Here is a 19,439-nt window from a genome sequence, read left to right as displayed (position 1 = left end):
GATCCAAGATCCCGTGTCATGTAACTGTGGCCGCTGGATGCAATGATGCATGGTGTAGATTCAATTAAAATGTGGGTGGGGGGAGGGTGGTGTGGAGAAGAGAGAATCTGATGCAAGGCCATGTTATTCAAGCTTTTAGTAGCAAGCTAGGGGATCAGTAGACACTATTAAGCCTTATTATATTAATAAGGATGATGTGTTATATTAGGTATAAATACGATTTTCCCTTACAAATGTTTATTAACATAATGTCATCAGTGCCAGTGCCACTATCAGTTGGTCCTGAATAAGGTTACAGTTTAACTCATTTAAGAGTTCATGGAATGATAATTCCCTGTTTTTAGTCGAAACTTAGGTCTTCACAGGGATTGTAATTCCAGCTGTACATATATGTTTCTGGCCAAGAACTTACAATATTTCAGAGAGGATGAATCAACTATTTGGATTATGTGTTGAACTTTTAGTGCCATTTACACTTTTTGTGCAGTACTTGTACCAATTCTCTCCATGTAACCTGGTGATACATTCCCTTATCCTCCCCTTCTCTATCTCTCTCTCTCTCTGGGGAGCTATGGTTCTGTTCAGTATGATTTTTTTGTGTGTTCCTTTGCTGGGGTATTTTGTCAATATCCCATTATGGTGACACTGTCATGGGTAATTTTCAGTGTTCCTCAAAAAGGTCAGAGAGATATGGACTAGCCTTGTCCTCTTCCTATGGGAAATCAAATTTCTAGGTATCTGTGATTCTAAGCATGATGGAATGTTTGTTCAGGAAGAGTATCCTCATTTTCACAGCGTGAACATCCAGCATGCCTTTATAGTTTCTCAGCACTGACCTTCCTGCATCTCACCTCAGGGCTTGTGTCTTAACCCTGGGCAGTTTTTTTAAAATTAACCCTTCTATCCCAGGCCCTCTGAAATCCTAACACCCCTTTAACACTGCTGTCATTTAGTCTTCCTGTCTTATCTGTCAGCCAATCTAGCTGCATGCTTCCATCTTCTGTTAGCGGCATCTCTCATCACCCTGCTCTGTTCCACATTCACACTCCCTTCCTGTCTCCATATTCTCTCCCTCTCCTCTTGATGCATTTGAACTTGAACTGCGCAGACCACCTGACCAAGTTTGATCTCTTCTTCCAGCCATCTTCTGCACTCTAACCTCAGAATTCATGAAAGCCACTGTAAATGGAAGAACATGGTTGCAAAGGGAGATAGGGCAATGAAAGCACAGAATGAAGCAAGGTGAGGCAATAAGAGCTTAGAGCAAGGACTGATTATTTGAATGGAAAACAGTGTTTCGAGTTTTGAGCCTAAAGGACTTGACAAAGAGAGCTTGGAATAATCAGTGTGACACAATGAAAGCATGAAATACAATGAGTTGACGTGATAAGACTTTGAAGGGGGGAGGTAGTGATAAGGTTATTGAGCAGAATAGGATGAGAACAGGAATGAAGCGGGCTGAAGAAAGTTTGGAAACAATCGGCTGGCTGTTCACCTATTAAATAGATGCTTTGGTACTGCTAAAAAAAATGGTAGGTTAAGAAATGACTTTTTGGGGAAAAAAGGTCACACCCTAGAACTTAAATGTGCTGAAGTAGTGGGCCAGGTAGACGGTTAACAGTGCTGAGTGGAAGCAGACTCATATAAACCTTTTCTGTTTGGAAAAAGAATAGTGTGCCATTTATTTTTCTGGCTGATAACATAATCCAGTGATGCAACAGTGACAATTTGATTGGTGCCATCACATTGTTTGTTTCTAAACAAATGATTAAAGAGGTTTGTTTTGGCATTGCACTGATGATTTCTTATTTACACAATGAGTAATGTAGAACTCTAATTGGAGTTTTCATGTGCAGGTCTCTTGCCGTCTCCAGTTAGAAATATAAATGACCTGACTTGTTACTTCCAATGATTATGGAGTTCCACTTTCTTGTGGGTATTCTGCTAATTGGTTGCTGAAGCCAAATAAGATGTAAAGCCTGTTAGAATAGTTTCAGGACAAAATGTGAAGGGACTGCTGTTGTCGTGAAATGAGTACAGTTTGAGCCAGCCCAATCTAATTTGCATCTTGCTTCCTAGCATCCTCCAGGACAATTGAGAAGGAAATACAGCTCATGCTCCACCATATTCCTGGATGATAGCACTGTCAGCCAGCCAAACCTGAAGTATACAATCAAATGGTAGGTACAGAATGTGACCAGTAAGATGACTCTCTTTTAAGTATTTTTTCTTAAATATCCAGAGCTGGAATGTCTTCTCTCATCTCATCAGAATTTAACAAGTTGTATTTGTGGGCTACAGCCCAGTAACCTTTAAATTCAAGGTAATCAGAATATTGATCTTTTGAAACACATTAGACATTGTTTAGTTATGCTAATTCCAATTTGAGCCAATCAAACATGTTATCTGTTTCAAATGGTTAATATTTTAACTACATATTTAAGAAGAAAGCATTTGATCATCAATAGAGTCTAGTTTGACATCAAAGGAAAGTATCTTTATAATTGTAGCTCCTGGTTCCCTGCTTTGCACTGCCGACACCATGTAAGAGAGCTAAGAAGGTAATCTCTACTTAGCTTCCATCAAGGTGCTTGGTTTGAAGGCCGAGAAGAACTCCAAGGGCTTGATCAGTCCCTCTTCTCTCTTAGTCTGGTTATTGTATTTTTAATGTCTTGCTCTGTGCATGCATTTATTTAAACTAGGCACATGAGAACACACACACATGGATCGAAAGCTTGAAGGCAGCAGCAGGATTCTGTGTTCTGTTCATAAGCTAAAGTGAAACTGTGTGGTCACATGACACACGTACCTTCTAGAGATGACATGCTGCTATCCATTAAAGGTGTATTACAACACCCCCCCTTTCTTTTTAAAGACATTATTTCTCTTCCAAAGAAGTACAACTATTTACAATACATGTTCACGTTTAGCTATCATTACGTAAGTGTATAGAACTAATGAACCTATGAGTCCCGAAAGCATAGAGATAAAATTCCGGTATGCCCAGATCTTGTAATGGTAACCTCATCTGGAGGTTTCTTTAATTGCTCACAGCGATCTGTGGGGTTATCATTTTTGGGTGTTGTTCCTGGTTGCTTTTGGGATCTTGTGCCAGACGCAATAGGAATGTACTGTGGTTGAGGAGCAGGAATAGACCTGATTCATCCTCAGTTACACCTCACTGTTGCACCTTTGTATGTCATGACTTCATAGGACCTTTGTTCCGAACAAATCCTTGGTACCACGTACCTCCTGTGGGATTTTGGGTGTGATCTTGTTGTCCCAATTGTAAGCTTCTCAATTCTGTACCTGCATTTTTATCATGCATGTTGGTCACCTCTTGCAGTTCTAAAAGTTGCTGTCTAGTGTCTGAAAGAGTACAATGGGTAAGAGTAGGTAAATTGGTACACACTGATCTGCCAAATATGAGCTCTGCCGGTGTTGGCATAGTTGCACTTAAAGGTGCCCCTCTCAGATGTAACATTGTTATGTGTAGATCTTGCTTGGTCTGTTGATAATTGGGGATTTCACAGTGCAAATTATTCATTCAGTTAGGCCATTAGATCCAGGGTAATGAGGAGAAGTAGTAGTTGATCAATATTCCACTTCTCCCTTATATCCTGAAATGACTTAGCAATAAATTGTAGATCATTATCTGTAGTGATCTCTCTAGGCATAACAAATAAACAGAAAATAGTGCTTAGAGTGTGTATGCGACAGTTATGCCTGACATATTATGCAATTGTCAAATAATGGGGTACTTGGTAAAGTAGACAATGATGACAACGAAGTCAGTGCCATGAAAGAGGTTGGATGCAATTTTGGACCAAGGATGTGTAGGAACATCATATGGAATCAGTGGCTCTTTGTGCTGACTTGGCAAATGCTCTTGACATGCTTTGCACTTCTTGATGATGACTTCAATGACATTGTTTATACCTGCCCAACAGACTGTCTCACCTGTGAACCTTCTCATCCAATCTATACCCATGTGTGAGTGATGAAGTTGTTGAAGAATATCAGAATGCCTTGAAACTGCCAATTTTGTCAAAACATTCCGGGTATGTTGACGTTACATTGTGAAATAAGGCGATAGTAGTTTCTGAGGTTGATCTGCCATATGAGGTCTGACTGATTCCATGGATTGTCACTAGTGCTAGGCCATGGCATGCTGGTAGACCTACAATTGCTGGCCTTTGGTCTCCATGATGTAGAGCATCTGTGACCATGTGGGCCATCAAGGAGGCCTAGCAAAACTAGAGCCAGTGGGAATCAGACTTCGCTGTTTGGAGTCATACCTAGCACAAAGGAAGATGATTGTTATTGTTGGAGGTCAGTCATCTCAGCTTCAGGACATCACTGCAGGTGTTCCTCAAGGTAGTGTCCTCGGCCAAACCATCTTCAACTGCTTAATGAATTACCTTCCTTCCATCAGAAGTGGGGATATTTGCTGATGATTGCACAATGTTCAGCACCATTTGCGACTTCTCAGATACCGAAGCAGTCTATGTCCAAATGCAGCAAGACCTGGACAATATCCAGGCTTGGGCTGACAAGTGGCAAGTAACTTTGGTGTCACACAAATGCCAGGCAATGACCATCTCCAACAAGAGAGAATCTAACCATTGTCCCTTGACGTTCAACGGAATTACCATCACTGAATGTCCCACTATCAACATCCAGGTGCTTGCCATTGACCAGAAACTGAACTGGACTAGCCATATAACTACTGTGGCTACAAGAGCAGGTCAGAGACTAGGAATCATGCAACAAGTAACTCACCTCCTGACGCCCCAAAGCCTGTCCACCATCCACAATGCACAAGTCAAGAGTGTGATGGAATACTCCCCACTTGCCTGGATGAGTGCAGCTCCTACAACACTTAAGAAGCTTGACACCAGCTAAAAGATGCATTGCAGGAATTCACCAAGGATCCTTGGACAGCACCTTCCAAAAGCATGACCACTATCATCGAGAAGGACAAGGACAGCAGAGACATGGTAATGCCACCACCCGGATGTTCCCCTCCAAGTCACTCACCATTCTGACTTGGAAATAAATCTCCGTTCCTTCACTGTCACTGGGTCAAACTCCTGGAACTCACTTCCTAACAGCACTGTGGATGTACCTACACAACAAGGACTGCAGCGATTGAAGAAGGCAGCTCACCACCACCTCCTCCAGGGCCACTAGGGATAGGCAATAAATGCTGGCCTAGCCAGTGAAGCCCATGTCCTGTGGATAAATAAAAATAAAAGATAACTTGAATCTTTGCAAATACTTTGGACGATATGACAGCATCTGTTTTCCACGAGATTGATGAAACTGGTGTTCACCACTTCGTCTTGTCATGTACATTATCGTCACGTTTTAGTTTTTCAATCACCTGATGTATATGTTGCTAACGGTATACCAGATGGTCATTCTTACTGCTTTAAGTTTCCTGTTTTGTATGGTCTCTTTGGATCAGTGTATTGCTCTTTGTAGCTGCATCGGCCTTAGCTTTAGTGCACTGCTGCTGCCAATGGCCCTTACTGCCACAAAAGGGCTACACCTTCCTCCTGTCTTGGTAGGTTTGGGCATTCTAATAAGTGTGTCAACAGTTGGAGTGATACTTAGGACTTCATAACCCTGTTGACCTGCAAGGATCACTTCGTACTTATGTACATCCTTGAGTAGTTCTTCGATGCTATATGTTTTGGGCTTGTCCAGCGGAACTTTCTGCAATGTTTCCGTAGGAGTGGATTCAAATACTAACTCAGCAATTTTGTTTGTTAGCTCTGTGTTTGGAAAATCACAGTATGTACCCTTTTCTCTGCATCTGCTAACGAATTCCAGCCTGACTAAAAGGCAACTCTTGAACTTTTATTTAAACTAAGCACATAAGAATATATCTTCGACAGTCCCTTGGGGGTCAAGGAAGACTTGCTTCCACGCTAAAAATAAGTTCTCGGATGACTGAAGAGTCCAATGTGCGACCTACAGTCCCTGTCACAGGTGGGGCAGACGGTGGTAAGGGGAAATGGGTGGGTGGGGTGCCCAGGTTGCCATGTGCTCCTTTCGCTGTTGACGATTGGCTTCAGCTAGCGCTTGGCGATGAGACTTGGAGTTCAGTCCCTTCTTGGACACTTTCCCTACACTTTGGGAGGTCTTGGGCCAGGGATTCCCCGATGTCGGTAGGGAATGTTGCACTTTTTCAAGGAGGCTTTGAGGGTGCCCTTGAAGCGTTCCCCTGCCCTCTTGGGGCTTGCTTGCCGTGTTGAATCTCCAAGTAGCGTCTTTGTTTTCAGGAGTCTTGTGTCAATTATGTGGATGATGTGGCCTGCCCAGCGGAGCTGATCAAGTGTGGTCAATGCTTCGGAGATGTTAGGGATAAATACATGGATAGAAAGCTTGAAGACATAAGCATCAGGGTTCTGTGTTCTGCTCATAGGCCAAGGTGAAACTGAGACTGGATCACATGACACACTTCCCTTCTAGTGATGGCATGCTGCTATCCCTTAAAGACATATTGCAACAGTGTTAGTCTGGTTATTGTATTTTTGCATCTTACTCTGTGCATTCTATTTATAATTAAATATGACCATTAGTATTAGTCTAAAAGCTTTGGCCTGGTATTTGCCACCTTTCAAAGGGAATAAGAAAAGTGAGATTGGCATCTCGCATGATTTTCTGTCATCAATATCATAATGTAATTGTTAATCTAGCGTGCAGTACCTTAGATACAGCACAGCTAAGGGCGTAGGTTTCAATTTGTAGGAGATTTTTTTCTGCCAATTGCTATGAACATAAAAGTGTTGGAAGGAAGCCCGAACTCTAATTCTGACCTTTTGAACCATGATATCAAAAATATTTGTTGACTTTTTTTCCTCTAATGTTCCGTTATAAGAATTGATAAACCAGTCTATTTGAAGCAAAGCACATTTTTTATGCCCTTTTTCATAAAAGGTGACAAAGCAGACAATATCCTTCAGTACTGTCTAAAATGATAGAATTTATTACTATAAGTAAATTTGAGGATTACCTGTAATAATAATTTAGTAAATATTCAACATAGACCTGACTAACTTTGATGAAGTGGCATCCCAAGGGGAAAGAGATCCCCTGTGACATATGTTTCTTATGTAATTCTGTAAAGTACCTTTTAAAGTTCTGCACAAAAAAGCTATTACATGAGCTTAGTCGGTGAGTATTCAGAGTAAAACTCTGGAGTGAATAAATAAATTGATAGTTAAAAAATAGGTAATTGTTAAAAGTTATGTCAAGTTGGTGGGGGGCGCAGGGCAGTTGGGAGTTCCTGCATGGATTACCCAAAGGTCAGTGGGAAGGCCAATACTCTTTCTAATTTGCATCAGTGATCTGGATTCAGAAACTCAATGCAGATTGGTCAAATTTGCACTTGAAACCAAAGTTGGAGATGGATAGTTGACTGTAAAGGTGGCATCGAAAAAATACAAAAGGAATTGCAAAATACGTGAAGGGGGGAACAATGGCAAATTAAATTTAATGTGGATTTACATATAAAACACTACCCATTGGAAGGTAAATGACCTTGTTTGACCTGAATAGTTTAGTTTTAAATAGTAGTACATTCAGAATTCTGCTGAGCTAGCTGAATGTTGACTTACACCAACTAGGAGCATCATCTTGTGTTTGTAGGAGTGGATAAAGTGTGGGTGAGATCAGATCCAACAAAAAAGCTTGGTGATTTTACCTCCTATAACCCCATTTCTATGTCCTATTATAATGTTAAGCCACTGGATTTGATGGTTTGAATTTGGCAGGACTTTAGCGATTTTGCTTTTAATCAAATGTACATTTCCGATATGAGGTAATAGTGATCAGTTTGTGAATGAAAATCTCACAGCCTGGTTAGTCTGATATGGCTATCTCTGTGCAGATACTGAGAAACATGACTAATATAATGTGAAAAATGGTTAGCGCAGAGGGGCACTGGTTGAATATTAACTCCAAGCCTTAAAGGCCAGATTTGGTGCTCTACTGCTTGAGCACCTCCTGGGATTGTAAAATTTAATATATCTCAACTCCGAGGGGTATAACCTCAAGTAATGTATTGTAGCTATGTGTGCCATTTAGAGGTGTTGTGTCTTTAAGATACACAGTGGTTACATCATTATGACATTGGAGCATATGATGCAACAGTATAAAATCTCAAAGCCATTTTCAGTTAGTACAGTGTGGTCTCATGTAGCAGTCACTCCAGTCTAGCACAGTTTAGCATTGCAACCAGTCTGTATTTACATAGAATAAGTGAAAGCAGTCACTACATGTGCCTGTAGGATATACGTTGCTGTACATGGTTTGTTTAGTAAACATTCTGAGATCTTTATCACTTCTAACCCAGCTTCGTCTCCTATGTTACTTCAGGTAACATAAGGACAATAACACAACATATTAGGTGCAACTGGCCTAGCCGATGCTCATCAAGCTACATCTGGCTATGTCAAGAGTAACCATGCTTCACCCTCCGAGTGAAAGGGTCCATATTCTGAGATCATCTTAGGGGGAAGGGATGACTTCAGGCTCCTTTTTTCTATGATAGCCGCTTTTTTAAACCCTCCTCGCCATTTGTGCCACTGCTACCTCAAACACCAAAAGGGAGGGACTCTTGTGAATGTTCCTTTATGTTAAAGGCGAAGATTTTCTGTGCAGTTCAATATTCAAGATATGAACTTTGAGTTAATGGTCTCTTTTATACAGAATGGGTGTAGGGTATTTTAAATGTTTGTTAAAGGATTGTCAATGTTCTATGTAGCTCCCCTCTCAAACGCATCTGTTTTGAGATGTGTGGCAGTATTTCTTACCTCAACCGCAGTTATTTGCGTTGTTTGGGTGCACAGGCTAATTCTAACAGTAAACACTGCCATCTGCTGTACAAATTTTATAGTGCAATGACTCAATCAAATCAAGTCTATTTTTTGGAGAATCAGGAGTTCAAATATTGTCTTCACCCTTCACCATTAGCATTGTGCCTGTTTTGCAGAAGTCAGCTTGTGACTCTGATGACTAAGACACTTCTTGATTAATTTCAAAATGTATATTTGACATATTAAGTTAATGTCTTCACATCATTCTTTAGCTGAGAGGGTAGGCAAGGCAACGACTCCTGGCAGTTATTGTGGCATTAGCATTGCTGGGTGACATTTGGCGTTTTATTTATTTAATTTTCACTTGGCTCGGAAGTTGAACATCTGTAGGGAGATTGAGAACATGGGATAAAACTAACAACAGTGGGCTCAACAAGAACTCCTGATGCAAGAACTCTACCATGGTGAAAGATTGGACAATCCTTAGCCTTTTAATTGCCTTCACCTCATTGGCCTTATGGAGGGCTTTTTATTCAATACAGTAAGTGTTAGATGCTTGCTACTGAGAGGAATTTGGCATGGCTGGTTTGGCCTCTTTGCAGAGATGTGTTTTCTGTCTAAAATCAGTGATCTTCATGGTGCTTGATGGAAGGGTTCTGTATGTGAAAAAACTTTTGTAAATCGCACCTCGTATTTTTCATCCCTGTGATAACTCTCACCCATCAGTGAAAGCACTCAATGTGAAGCAGCTGCTGTCTTATAAACTGTCTATCCAAGGCTTTTGATAAAGAGTAAAGAAAGACTTTGCAAACAGGTTTTTTTTTTGACATTTTGGGACACTCCAATGAGGATATGTAGCCTGAAGCTTTCACCACTATCTCTCCCCGCCCCTCCCCCTCAACAAGTTATTCTCCTGTTATTAGTTACTATTGAGGGAACCCAAGAGAGCAAGAGAGGTGAACTCTCTGCTCTTGGTCAGTGGCTTGGATGTAGGAGTGCAGCTACTGATTTGCACTGCCTAACTTTTGCCTTTCACTCCATCACTGGTCCTTATCTTCCTGAGACCTGAAGAGAAATACTACCCCCAGTGTACTCTGCTTACCAGTTATGAGAATGAGCAGCACTCTGAATTCCTCTGATTTCCTAGCTAATGCCAAGAGCCACTAAATTAAGTCTGTGCCAAGTTACATACAGTGCACAAGCCTTTCCATGCTGTACCGTGGAAATGGAGGTCTGTTTTTACTTGTAAACCCCTACAGCTTAAACTGGGAGTACTATGGAGTTGGTCTGAAGCTGCCGCCCAACTGCGGGTAGTAGCTTTAGTAAAGTGCAGCACCTCCTCCAGTCTAAGATTCTATCAAAGTTTATCCTTGACTTAGAATTTCTGAGTTCAACAAGCAACCTCATCAGTTCAGTAAAACTTGGTGATTTGGTTCAAATCCTCTATGTTTGAACCTGCAGACCATCTCCAGATTAATATGGTTTTTACCACTTGATTTTGCTTTGTGCTATTTCTGTTGGTAAAGATGGCCTTGAAATAAGTGGGGTCTCTCCTGGTCTTCTGCCCTATCTTCAGGAATCCTGCAGAAACTACTTCGTGAAACTGCTGAAAGTACACATTAATAACATTTCCCTGGGGCTTTGCTGGAGTCTAGTATAAAATCTCCGTTGGGATTTTTGAATGCTATTTTGATTCTCCCTCTGCATCATAGCTTTATTGTAGGAAAGTGCAGAGTTTGAGGTTTCTGTTTTCTCACCAGCCATCTTTGTGGCCTTTCTGAATGTGATTATTAATTTGTGCTAAATTGTGGATACTTTTCTGCTGATAGAACTAGGTTGAATTTGGCTAGATGAATTTCATGTTGGAAACTTAGTACATCACAGCAGACTTTGAAACTGTCAGTTGGGAGTGGATGAGAATCTGAATTAAAGCTTTGGGGGTTAGCTCAGTGGGCTGAATTTTCACTCTTGGGGGTCCTGGTCCTGCAGTTAGGTTGAAATGCAGGTCAGGAACTCTCAATTGTTGGCGGTGGGACCCACAGAGTGATTTTGAAGGAGGCGGGTGGGCTTCTGAGTCTGGGGGGGTGGGGGGGCAATTGGACGCCATTCAGCACAAAGAGATCAGCAACCCCGTTATCGGAGGTGGGACCTGCTGAAGTGGTTGGGAGATGTGAGTGTGCCTCCATTCCTGGTTGTCTGCCATAAGTTAGGTAAATAAGAAGGACCGGGAGAGTTAGGGCCAAAAGAGATCAGTAGGGAGAAGAACCATCCCCCCAACAGTTGCTGTGTTTGCAGCCGATTTTCAGAGCAAAGCCTTCTCCATAGAACAGAGCCCTAGCTCCAATGTCCATCTGCCCTGCTGTTGGGAGGGCACCCCGACCTCCTGGTGTGATGGATTGGAAATCTGGTTGAGGCCAGGAGAATACCCTAAATTAGGGGCTTAATGAGTTAGTTACCACATTTGAGCAGGTAACAGTATATATAAGCATAGAAACATAGAAAATAGGAACAGGAGTAGGCCATTCGACCCGTCAAGCCTGCTCCACCATTCAGTATGATCATGGCTGATCATCCAACTCAATAGCCTGCTCCCGCTTTCTCCCCACATCCTTTGATTCCTTTCACCCCAAGAGCTATATCTAATTCTTTCTTGATAACATACAATATTGTGGCCTCAACTACTTTCTGTGGTAATGAATTCCATAGGCTCACCACTCTCTGGGTGAAGAAATTTCTCCTCATCTCAGTCCTAAATGATCTACCCCATATCTTCAGACTGTGACCCTTGGTTCTGGACTCCCCCACCATCGGGAACATCCTTCCTGCATCTACCCTGTCTAGTCCTGTTAGAATTTTATAGGTTTCTGTGAGATCCCCCCTCATTCTTCTGAACTCCACTGAATATAATCCTAACCGACTCAATCTCTCCTCATATGTCAGTCCCGCCATCCCAGGAATCAGTCTGGTAAACCTTCGCTGCACTCCCTCTATAGCAAGAACATCCTTCCTCAGGTAAGGAGACCAAAACTGCACACACTATTCCACGTGAGGTCTCACCAAAGCCCTGTATAATTGCAGCAAGACATCCCTGCTCCTGTACTCAAATCCTCTGGCTATGAAGGCCAACATACCGTTTGCTGCCTTTACTGCCAGCTGCACCTGCATGCTTACCTTCAGAGATTAGTGTAAAAGGACACGTTCCCCTCTCTCAATTTATAGCCATTCAGATAATCTGCCTTCCTGTTTTTGCTACCAAAGTGGATAACCTCACATTTAACCACATTGTACTGCATCTGCCATGCATTTGCCCACTCACTCAGCTTGTCCAAATCACACTGAAGCATCTCTGCTATAGGACCCGCCTGCCTCCTCTCCCAAAATCACAGGGAGCAGGACCCTGTCGGAAAGCCAGCAAGCTGCTTGGAGGCACAAAATTGTGGCCTTGCCCACATCGTCAGCCAAACAAAAATTTAGTCTAACGTCCCACTAATTCACTGAAGGGGATTCTGATAAGATTGGAACGCCGGGAGGTCCCCTATAATTCGCAGCTGAACCTCAAATTCAGAAACAAAAACAAAGAAAGCTGGAAAAACTCAGGTCTGGCAGCGTCTGTGGAGAGAGAAACAGTTAAGTTTTAGAGTCTGTCTGACTCTTCTTCAGAGCCATCCAGCTCTAAAGAGGAGTCATATGGACTCGAAACGTTAACTCTGTTTCACTCTTCACAGATGCTGCCCGACCTGCTGAGTTTTTCCAGCATTTTCTGTTGTTATTTCAGATTTCCAGCATCTGCAGTATTTTGCTTTCATCTCAAATTCAAACTTGTATCTTACGTTAACTTGGCAATATTTTTAATGCTAAATGATTTTGTTTCGTGTCTGTCCTTGGGCAAGCATCGACTGAAAGATTAGCAACTACTGCCATTGTAACAGTTTCAGTTTGCAATTAATAAGTAGTGGGAAATGTTAACAATGACCTGTGTTATCCACGGTTAAAGACTATTAACATTTTCTAAGACTGATACTAATGCTCACTTTTCTTTACAGTGTAGCACTTGCAATATATTACCACATCAGAAACAGGTACGTTGGAATTCTAAAGTAATTCATTTGAACTATTACTAACCTTTTGTTAACTGTCTGTCAAAATCCATTGTAACCATCAAGGATTTTCTTTTCCTAGAGATTCAGATGGACGAATGTTGTTAGATATATTTGACGAGAAGCTCCACCCGTTGTCAGTAAGTATCTTTTGGTCCGTTTTTATTGTTTTATTGAATAAGATCAAATTTGGGGGCATTAGATGAAAGGTTGTACCCACAACTCCCCAAATATGAGTTTCAGATGAGAGGATAACAGGAATCACCCTACTGAGGAGGAGAATAAATTGGCACGTCTCTTGCATGAAATCCTGCTTTTTGAATCCACCAAACTAGGAAACCAGTTCTCTGCTGTTTCAGTCCCTTCACCATCTCCTAGTGCCAAACTCTTGATGAGACCGACTTAAAGAACACAGGTGCCCAACCTGCACTGCTTCAACTAACACTGCTTCAACTAACACTGCTGAGCTATTATACAAGGAGCTGAAGATTGGCATGCATCAACTCGCTTGGTACCTATCCTGGATGGATAGGAACACGCTCATTATCTGAGCAAAACATGAATCCTACCACATTGTAAGAACCAAATTTTCCCAAATTGTGTCACCAGTAAATTAACTAATTGAATTTCAGTGCTATCCAGATGCTTCAGTTGGTAAGCATATTGCTAAGTGTGGAACATTCAGGAAGTCTGTTTTAGTTAAAAACAAAAAACTGCGGATGCTGGAAATCCAAAACAAAAACAGAATTACCTGGAAAAACTCAGCAGGTCGGGCAGCATTGGCGGAGAAGAAAAGAGTTGACGTTTCAAGTCCTCATGACCCTTCCACAGAACTGAGCGAATATAAGGAGAGGGGTGAAATATAAGCTGGTTTAAGGTTGGGGGAGGGAGGTGAGGTTGGTGGGGGGGGTGGTGGTGGGAGAAGTTGGGGGGGCGTTGTAGGGACAAGCAAGCAGTGATAGGAGCAGATAATCAAAAGATGTCACAGACAAAAGAGCACAGAGGTGTTGAAGGTGGTGATATTATCTAAACGAATGTGCTAATTAAGAATGGATGGTAGGGCACTCAAGGTACAGCTCTAGTGGGGGTGGGGTGGAAAGACTAGCGGGGCATAAAAGATTTAAAAATAATGGAAATAGGTGGGAAAAGAGAAATCCAAATAAATTATTGGAAAAAACAAAACGAAGGGGGAAGAAACAGAAAGGGGGTGGGGATGGAGGAGGGAGTTCAAGATCTAAAGTTGTTGAATTCAATATTCAGTCCGGAAGGCTGTAAAGTGCCTAGTCGGAAGATGAGGTACTGTTCCTCCAGTTTGCGTTGGGCTTCACTGGAACAATGCAGCAAGCCAAGGACAGACATGTGGGCAAGAGAGCAGGGTGGAGTGTTAAAATGGCAAGCGACAGGGAGGTTTGGGTCATTCTTGCGGACAGACCGCAGGTGTTCTGCAAAGCGGTCGCCCAGTTTACGTTTGGTCTCTCCAATGTAGAGGAGACCGCATTGGGAGCAACGAATGCAGTAGACTAAGTTGGGGGAAATGCAAGTGAAATGCTGCTTCACTTGAAAGGAGTGTTGGGGCCCTTGGACGGTGAGGAGAGAGGAAGTGAAGGGGCAGGTGTTGCATCTTTTTGCATGGAGAGGTGCCATAGGTGGGGGTTGAGGAGTAGGGGCTGATGGAGGAGTGGACCAGGGTGTCCCGGTGGGAACGATCCCTACGGAATGCCGCCGGGGGGTGAAGGGAAGATGTGTTTGGTGGTGGCATCATGCTGGAGTTGGCGGAAATGGTGGAGGATGATCCTTTGAATGCGGAGGCTGGTGGGGTGATAAGTGAGGACAAGGGGGACCCTATCATGTTTCTGGGAGGGAGGAGAAGGCGTGAGGGCGGATGCGTGGGAGATGGGCCAGACACGGTTGAGTTACGTTAGGATTCATATTGTTCGCCTTAATGACTTTAATTGAATGAATGGTTATTCAGTCCTCCCTTATGGAAGTGCTTTCAGTTAGATGTTGGGTGAGGACAGCATTGGGCATCACCTATGATGCCTACCATATCTCTCGAATGTTGAAATAGAGTGCTGACACTTTCCATCTAGTCTTTATCTAAGCAAAATTAGAGGCCTCCCAGTGGGGGCCATAAATCATGAATCAGCAACATTAGGATAAGTGGAAATTATTCGGGCAGAACGTGAACCTGTTGGAGATCATCGTATCTCTTCAGAACATATTTGTATTGTACAAGTAGCTGTAACTAACAAGAAAATAAAATTTGTATTAATATAAAAATTCCTTTTATTTCGCAAAGAAAACAGAAATGCCAGCAGATTATGATCGACATGATCCAGAACAGAAACAGATTTACCGTTTTGTTCGAACGTTATTCAGTGCAGCCCAGCTCACTGCAGAATGTGCTATTGTCACGTTGGTAAGTAGGTGCTGAACACTATTCAGTCTCGTAAATTAAGTTCCTATTTAATGTTGCTATTGACCAATTTATTTGCAGAAATACATTGTAACCCAGTCTTTCATGAATGCCCCAGATTTCGCGTCTGACTCGCATTGATTATTTGCTGTTTTACCCGCCAATCTTTGATCCTTAACCACCTGGACCAGATCCTTCTCAATTCAGTGAATTGAGTTTTCTTCCAGTTGAGTATTTTCTCATTTGCCTTTGTCTTTTTTTCAGAACTACTCTGAACCCAATTATATTCACTCTTGGCTAAATGCTGAATCATGCTCCACTTGGCCCACTTCATTTCCCAGAACACGATTGAGCACTGCTTCTTCCTCATTGGGCTGTAAACACACTGACCAAAAAAGAATTCTCTTGAATTCTCCAGGATTTTCTCCCACTCTTTTGCCCTTTACCATGTTGTTTGTGCAGCTTATATTAGGATAATTGAAATCCACCATTATTATGACTAATGTATGTCTTCCTACAATTTGCCTGAAAATGTGCTTTTCTATCTCCTTCCTGGTATTTCATGGCCTATAGTATGCATCCAGCAGTGTAATAGATCATCCATTGTTCCTAATTCTAACCAGAGAGAATCTGCTTTGAAGCCTTAAGTACATAATTTTTTTGCTGTGTTGTAACAGTATCTTTGGTCAAAACTGCTAACCCATCACCGCCCAAACACTTTTACTTGCTTCCCTAATAAGGAACATTAAATGTCCATTCCTCCCCATGTTTAAGCCAGGTCGCCATTATCACCTCTATATCATATCATGTGACATGTGCCCGCCGTTTACCAACCCAGTTATAATACTTCATGCATTTATACACATACACAGTATTGAAATTGAAAGTCGCTGTAGTCCCAGAGGGCCACTCTCTCATTAGAGAGAGACAATTGGTGGTGAGTTTAACCTGAGAGTCACCACACCTCGGGCAAGGTTGAGAAGGTCATAGATGACCTCAGCCGGTACGGGAATTGAACCCACACTGGTGGCGTTACTCTACATTACAAACCAGCCATCCAGCCAACTGAGCTAACCGAACACCGCACATACAGAGTAAACCCCTCTTAGTCTCGCAATTCACCTTTGCCTCCGCTTCCCTCTGTCTAATCTCCTATTTCTGAATTGCTTTTCTTTGATAATGTTGTGTGCCTCATTGAATCCTCTGTGCACCTTGCATCAGCTCTTTGCTGCTTCATTCTAGCATCTAATCCCACTTTGATATTAGGGGTGGGGCCAATTAGGGACCAAAAAACAGACCTATACCTGGAAGCAGATGCAGAGTTGAGGTACTAAATGAGCAATTTGCATCTGTCTTTACGGAGTTAGGTGGTGCCACCAAAGGCTGAGTGAAAGAGGATGTAATTGAGATACTAAGTGGACTAGAAATTGTTGAAGGAGGGGTACTAGAATGGTTGACTGTACTTAAAGTTGATAAGTTATCAGGGCTGGATGGGATGTATCCAAGGATGCTGAAGTACTGACCACAATCTTCCAATCCTCATTGATTAACGGGGTTGTTCCAGAGGCCTGGAGAACTGCAAATAGAAGGTTTAAGGATAACTGCAGGCCAGCAGGTTTAACCTTTGTGGTGGGAAAACTTTTGGAAACAACAACCTGGGTCAAAATTAAGTCATTTAGAGAAGCATGGATTAATTAAGGAAATCCAGCACAGAATTGTTGAAGGCAGATTATGTTTCACTAGCTTAATTGAGTTTTTGATGAGGTAATGCAGAGAGTTAATGTAGGGTATATGGACTTGTAAAAGGTGTTTGATAGAGTGTCACGTAATAGACCTGTCAGCAAAGTTGAAATCTGTGGAATAAAAAAGGGACAGTGGTAACTTCGGAACAAAGTTGACTTAGTGATGGGAAATAGAAAATAGTTGCGAACACTTGCTTTTCGGAATGGAGGAAGGTATGTGGTAGTGTTCGTCAGGAGTGATTACCAGGACCACTGCTATTCTTAATCGATATAAGTGACTTAGACTTGAGTGTAGAATGCACAATTTCAAAATTGCAGTTGGCACAAAACTTGGGAGTACAGTAATATACATGTCAAGTAGACATAGACTAGTGGAGTGGGCGACATGTGGCAGATGTAATTTAATGCAGAGAGTGCAAAGCGATATATTTTGGTAGGAAGAGCGAGGAGAGGCAATATGAAATTGCAGAGGTAATTCTAAAGCGGGGTACAGGAAGAGTAAAAACTGGGTGTACATTTGAAGGTGGTGAGGCAGGTTGAGAAAGTGATAGAAAAGGCATATGGGATCCTGGGCTGTATAAGTAGAGGTATAAAATAGAAACGCAAGTAATGATGAATATTTATAAAATGTTGGTTCAGCCTCAACCGAAGTATTATGTCTAATTTTAGAGAGGATGTGAAGGCTTTAGAGTGGGTGCAGAAAAGATTTATGTGAATGGTCCCAGAGGTGATGGACTTCAGTTTCATGGAGAGTTTGGAGAAACTGGGATTCTTCTTAGAGAAGAGAAGCTTGAAAGCAGATTTGATAGAAATATTCAAAATCACGACGGGCCTGGACAGATTAGATAGAGAGAAGCTGTTCCCATTGGCGGAAGGGTTGAGAACCAGAAGATACTGATTTAAGATGAAAAACAAAAGAAGTAAAGGCAATGTGAGGGACTACTTTTTTTTATACAGAAGGTGGTTTACTCTGGAATGCATTGTCTGAAAGTTTAGTGAATGCAGATCCATTAATGGCTTTCAAAAGTGAATTGGATAAGCAACTGAAGGGGAAAAGGGCCGGGGAGTGGATCTAGCTGAGTTGCTCTTGCAGAGACCTGGGAAGGTCTCGATGGGTTGAATAGTCTTCTCCTGTGCTGTAACCATTATATGATTGTATAGATTCGTTTAAAACCTCCCGAGAGCACCAATTAAACTCCTCACCAAGACTTTGGCCCCAGCCCTGTAGAACTCCATCTTGCACAGGCTCCTCCTACCCCAGAACTGGTTCCCATGCCTCAAGATGTGACATTGGGAGTAATTCAGAGATTGCTACCTTTGAGTTCTTGCTCTTTAACTTGTTCCCTAGCTATTGAACACTTTGTAGGACCTTACCCCTCTTCCAACCTATGTCGCTAGTTCCAAAATGAACAATAACTTCTGGCTGTTCCCTTTCTCCATGTGAAATGTTCTGCACTGGGCCAGTGATGTCCTTTACCCTGGCATTAAGGAGGCAACACATCAAGTGGAACTCACATTGATAGTTGCAGAAACGTTTGTCTATCCTGCTTACTATTGAATCCCCTGTGACAACTGCACTTCCATACTTTTCTGTGTCTTCCTGTGCAGTTTTTGCCCCATGATCCAGTGGATGTGCTATAGACTGCACTCTGTTGAGATAAGAACATAAGAGGTGGGAGCAGGAGCAGGCCATCTGACCCCTCGAGTCTGTTCCTCCATTCAATATGATCATGGCTGAGAGTATGGCTTTAACTTCATTTTCCTGCCAGCCCCCCATAACCCTTGACTCCCTCGTGGATGAAGAATTTATCTAACTCAGCCTTGAATATTTTCAGTGACCTAGCCTTTATAAATTCCAAAGAACTAACCACCCTCTGGGGGAAGATACTTCTCATCTCCGCCTTAAATGGGAGACTCTTATTTTGAATGTGTCTCCCCTTAGTTCTAGATTCCTCCAGGAGATGTCGTCACCCTACAGGTATTCAACACTGAAAACTAGTTTGAGAGTGGCACCCTACCAGAAGATTCCCACACTGCCTGCCTCCCTCCTACCTCTCCAGATAGTCGTCCACTTACTAACCCCCTGAACTCTCTGTAGTTACGGAGTGATCACCTCCTCGATCATGCACTCCAAGAAATTCTCATTCTTTGGTATGCCCTTGGCTGCTCCTCAAGCTCAGAAACCCTGAGCTTGGGTTTGGAGACACTCCTTGTACATGTGGTTATCCAGGATATTAAAAAGTGTCCTGGAGTTCCCACATGGTGCAGGAATTGCAGGCAACAGGTCTCCGCTACCCCATCATTTTGCTTAAATATCTATGTGTTTATTTTATAGTTTCATATATGCATGTATGAT

General features: G+C 42.3%; 1 protein-coding gene across 3 annotated transcripts in view; it reads left to right on the top strand.

The window, feature by feature from the left end:
- The window catches only part of ccny (cyclin Y), a 266,160-nt gene that overhangs the window by 208,872 nt on the left and 37,849 nt on the right, over nucleotides 1-19,439 (top strand). For all 3 annotated transcript variants that reach the window (XM_041184299.1, XM_041184301.1, XM_041184300.1), the window contains exons 4-7: nucleotides 2,080-2,180; nucleotides 12,872-12,907; nucleotides 13,008-13,065; nucleotides 15,225-15,344. In XM_041184299.1, the coding sequence (XP_041040233.1) occupies nucleotides 2,080-2,180; nucleotides 12,872-12,907; nucleotides 13,008-13,065; nucleotides 15,225-15,344 (315 nt within the window). The remainder of the gene's footprint in view (nucleotides 1-2,079; nucleotides 2,181-12,871; nucleotides 12,908-13,007; nucleotides 13,066-15,224; nucleotides 15,345-19,439) is intronic.

This window comes from Carcharodon carcharias, chromosome 3 (genome assembly GCF_017639515.1).
Source record: "Carcharodon carcharias isolate sCarCar2 chromosome 3, sCarCar2.pri, whole genome shotgun sequence".
In the NCBI taxonomy this organism is placed as follows: Eukaryota; Metazoa; Chordata; class Chondrichthyes; order Lamniformes; family Lamnidae; genus Carcharodon; species Carcharodon carcharias.
This window is presented reverse-complemented; position numbering and strand designations above follow the sequence as displayed.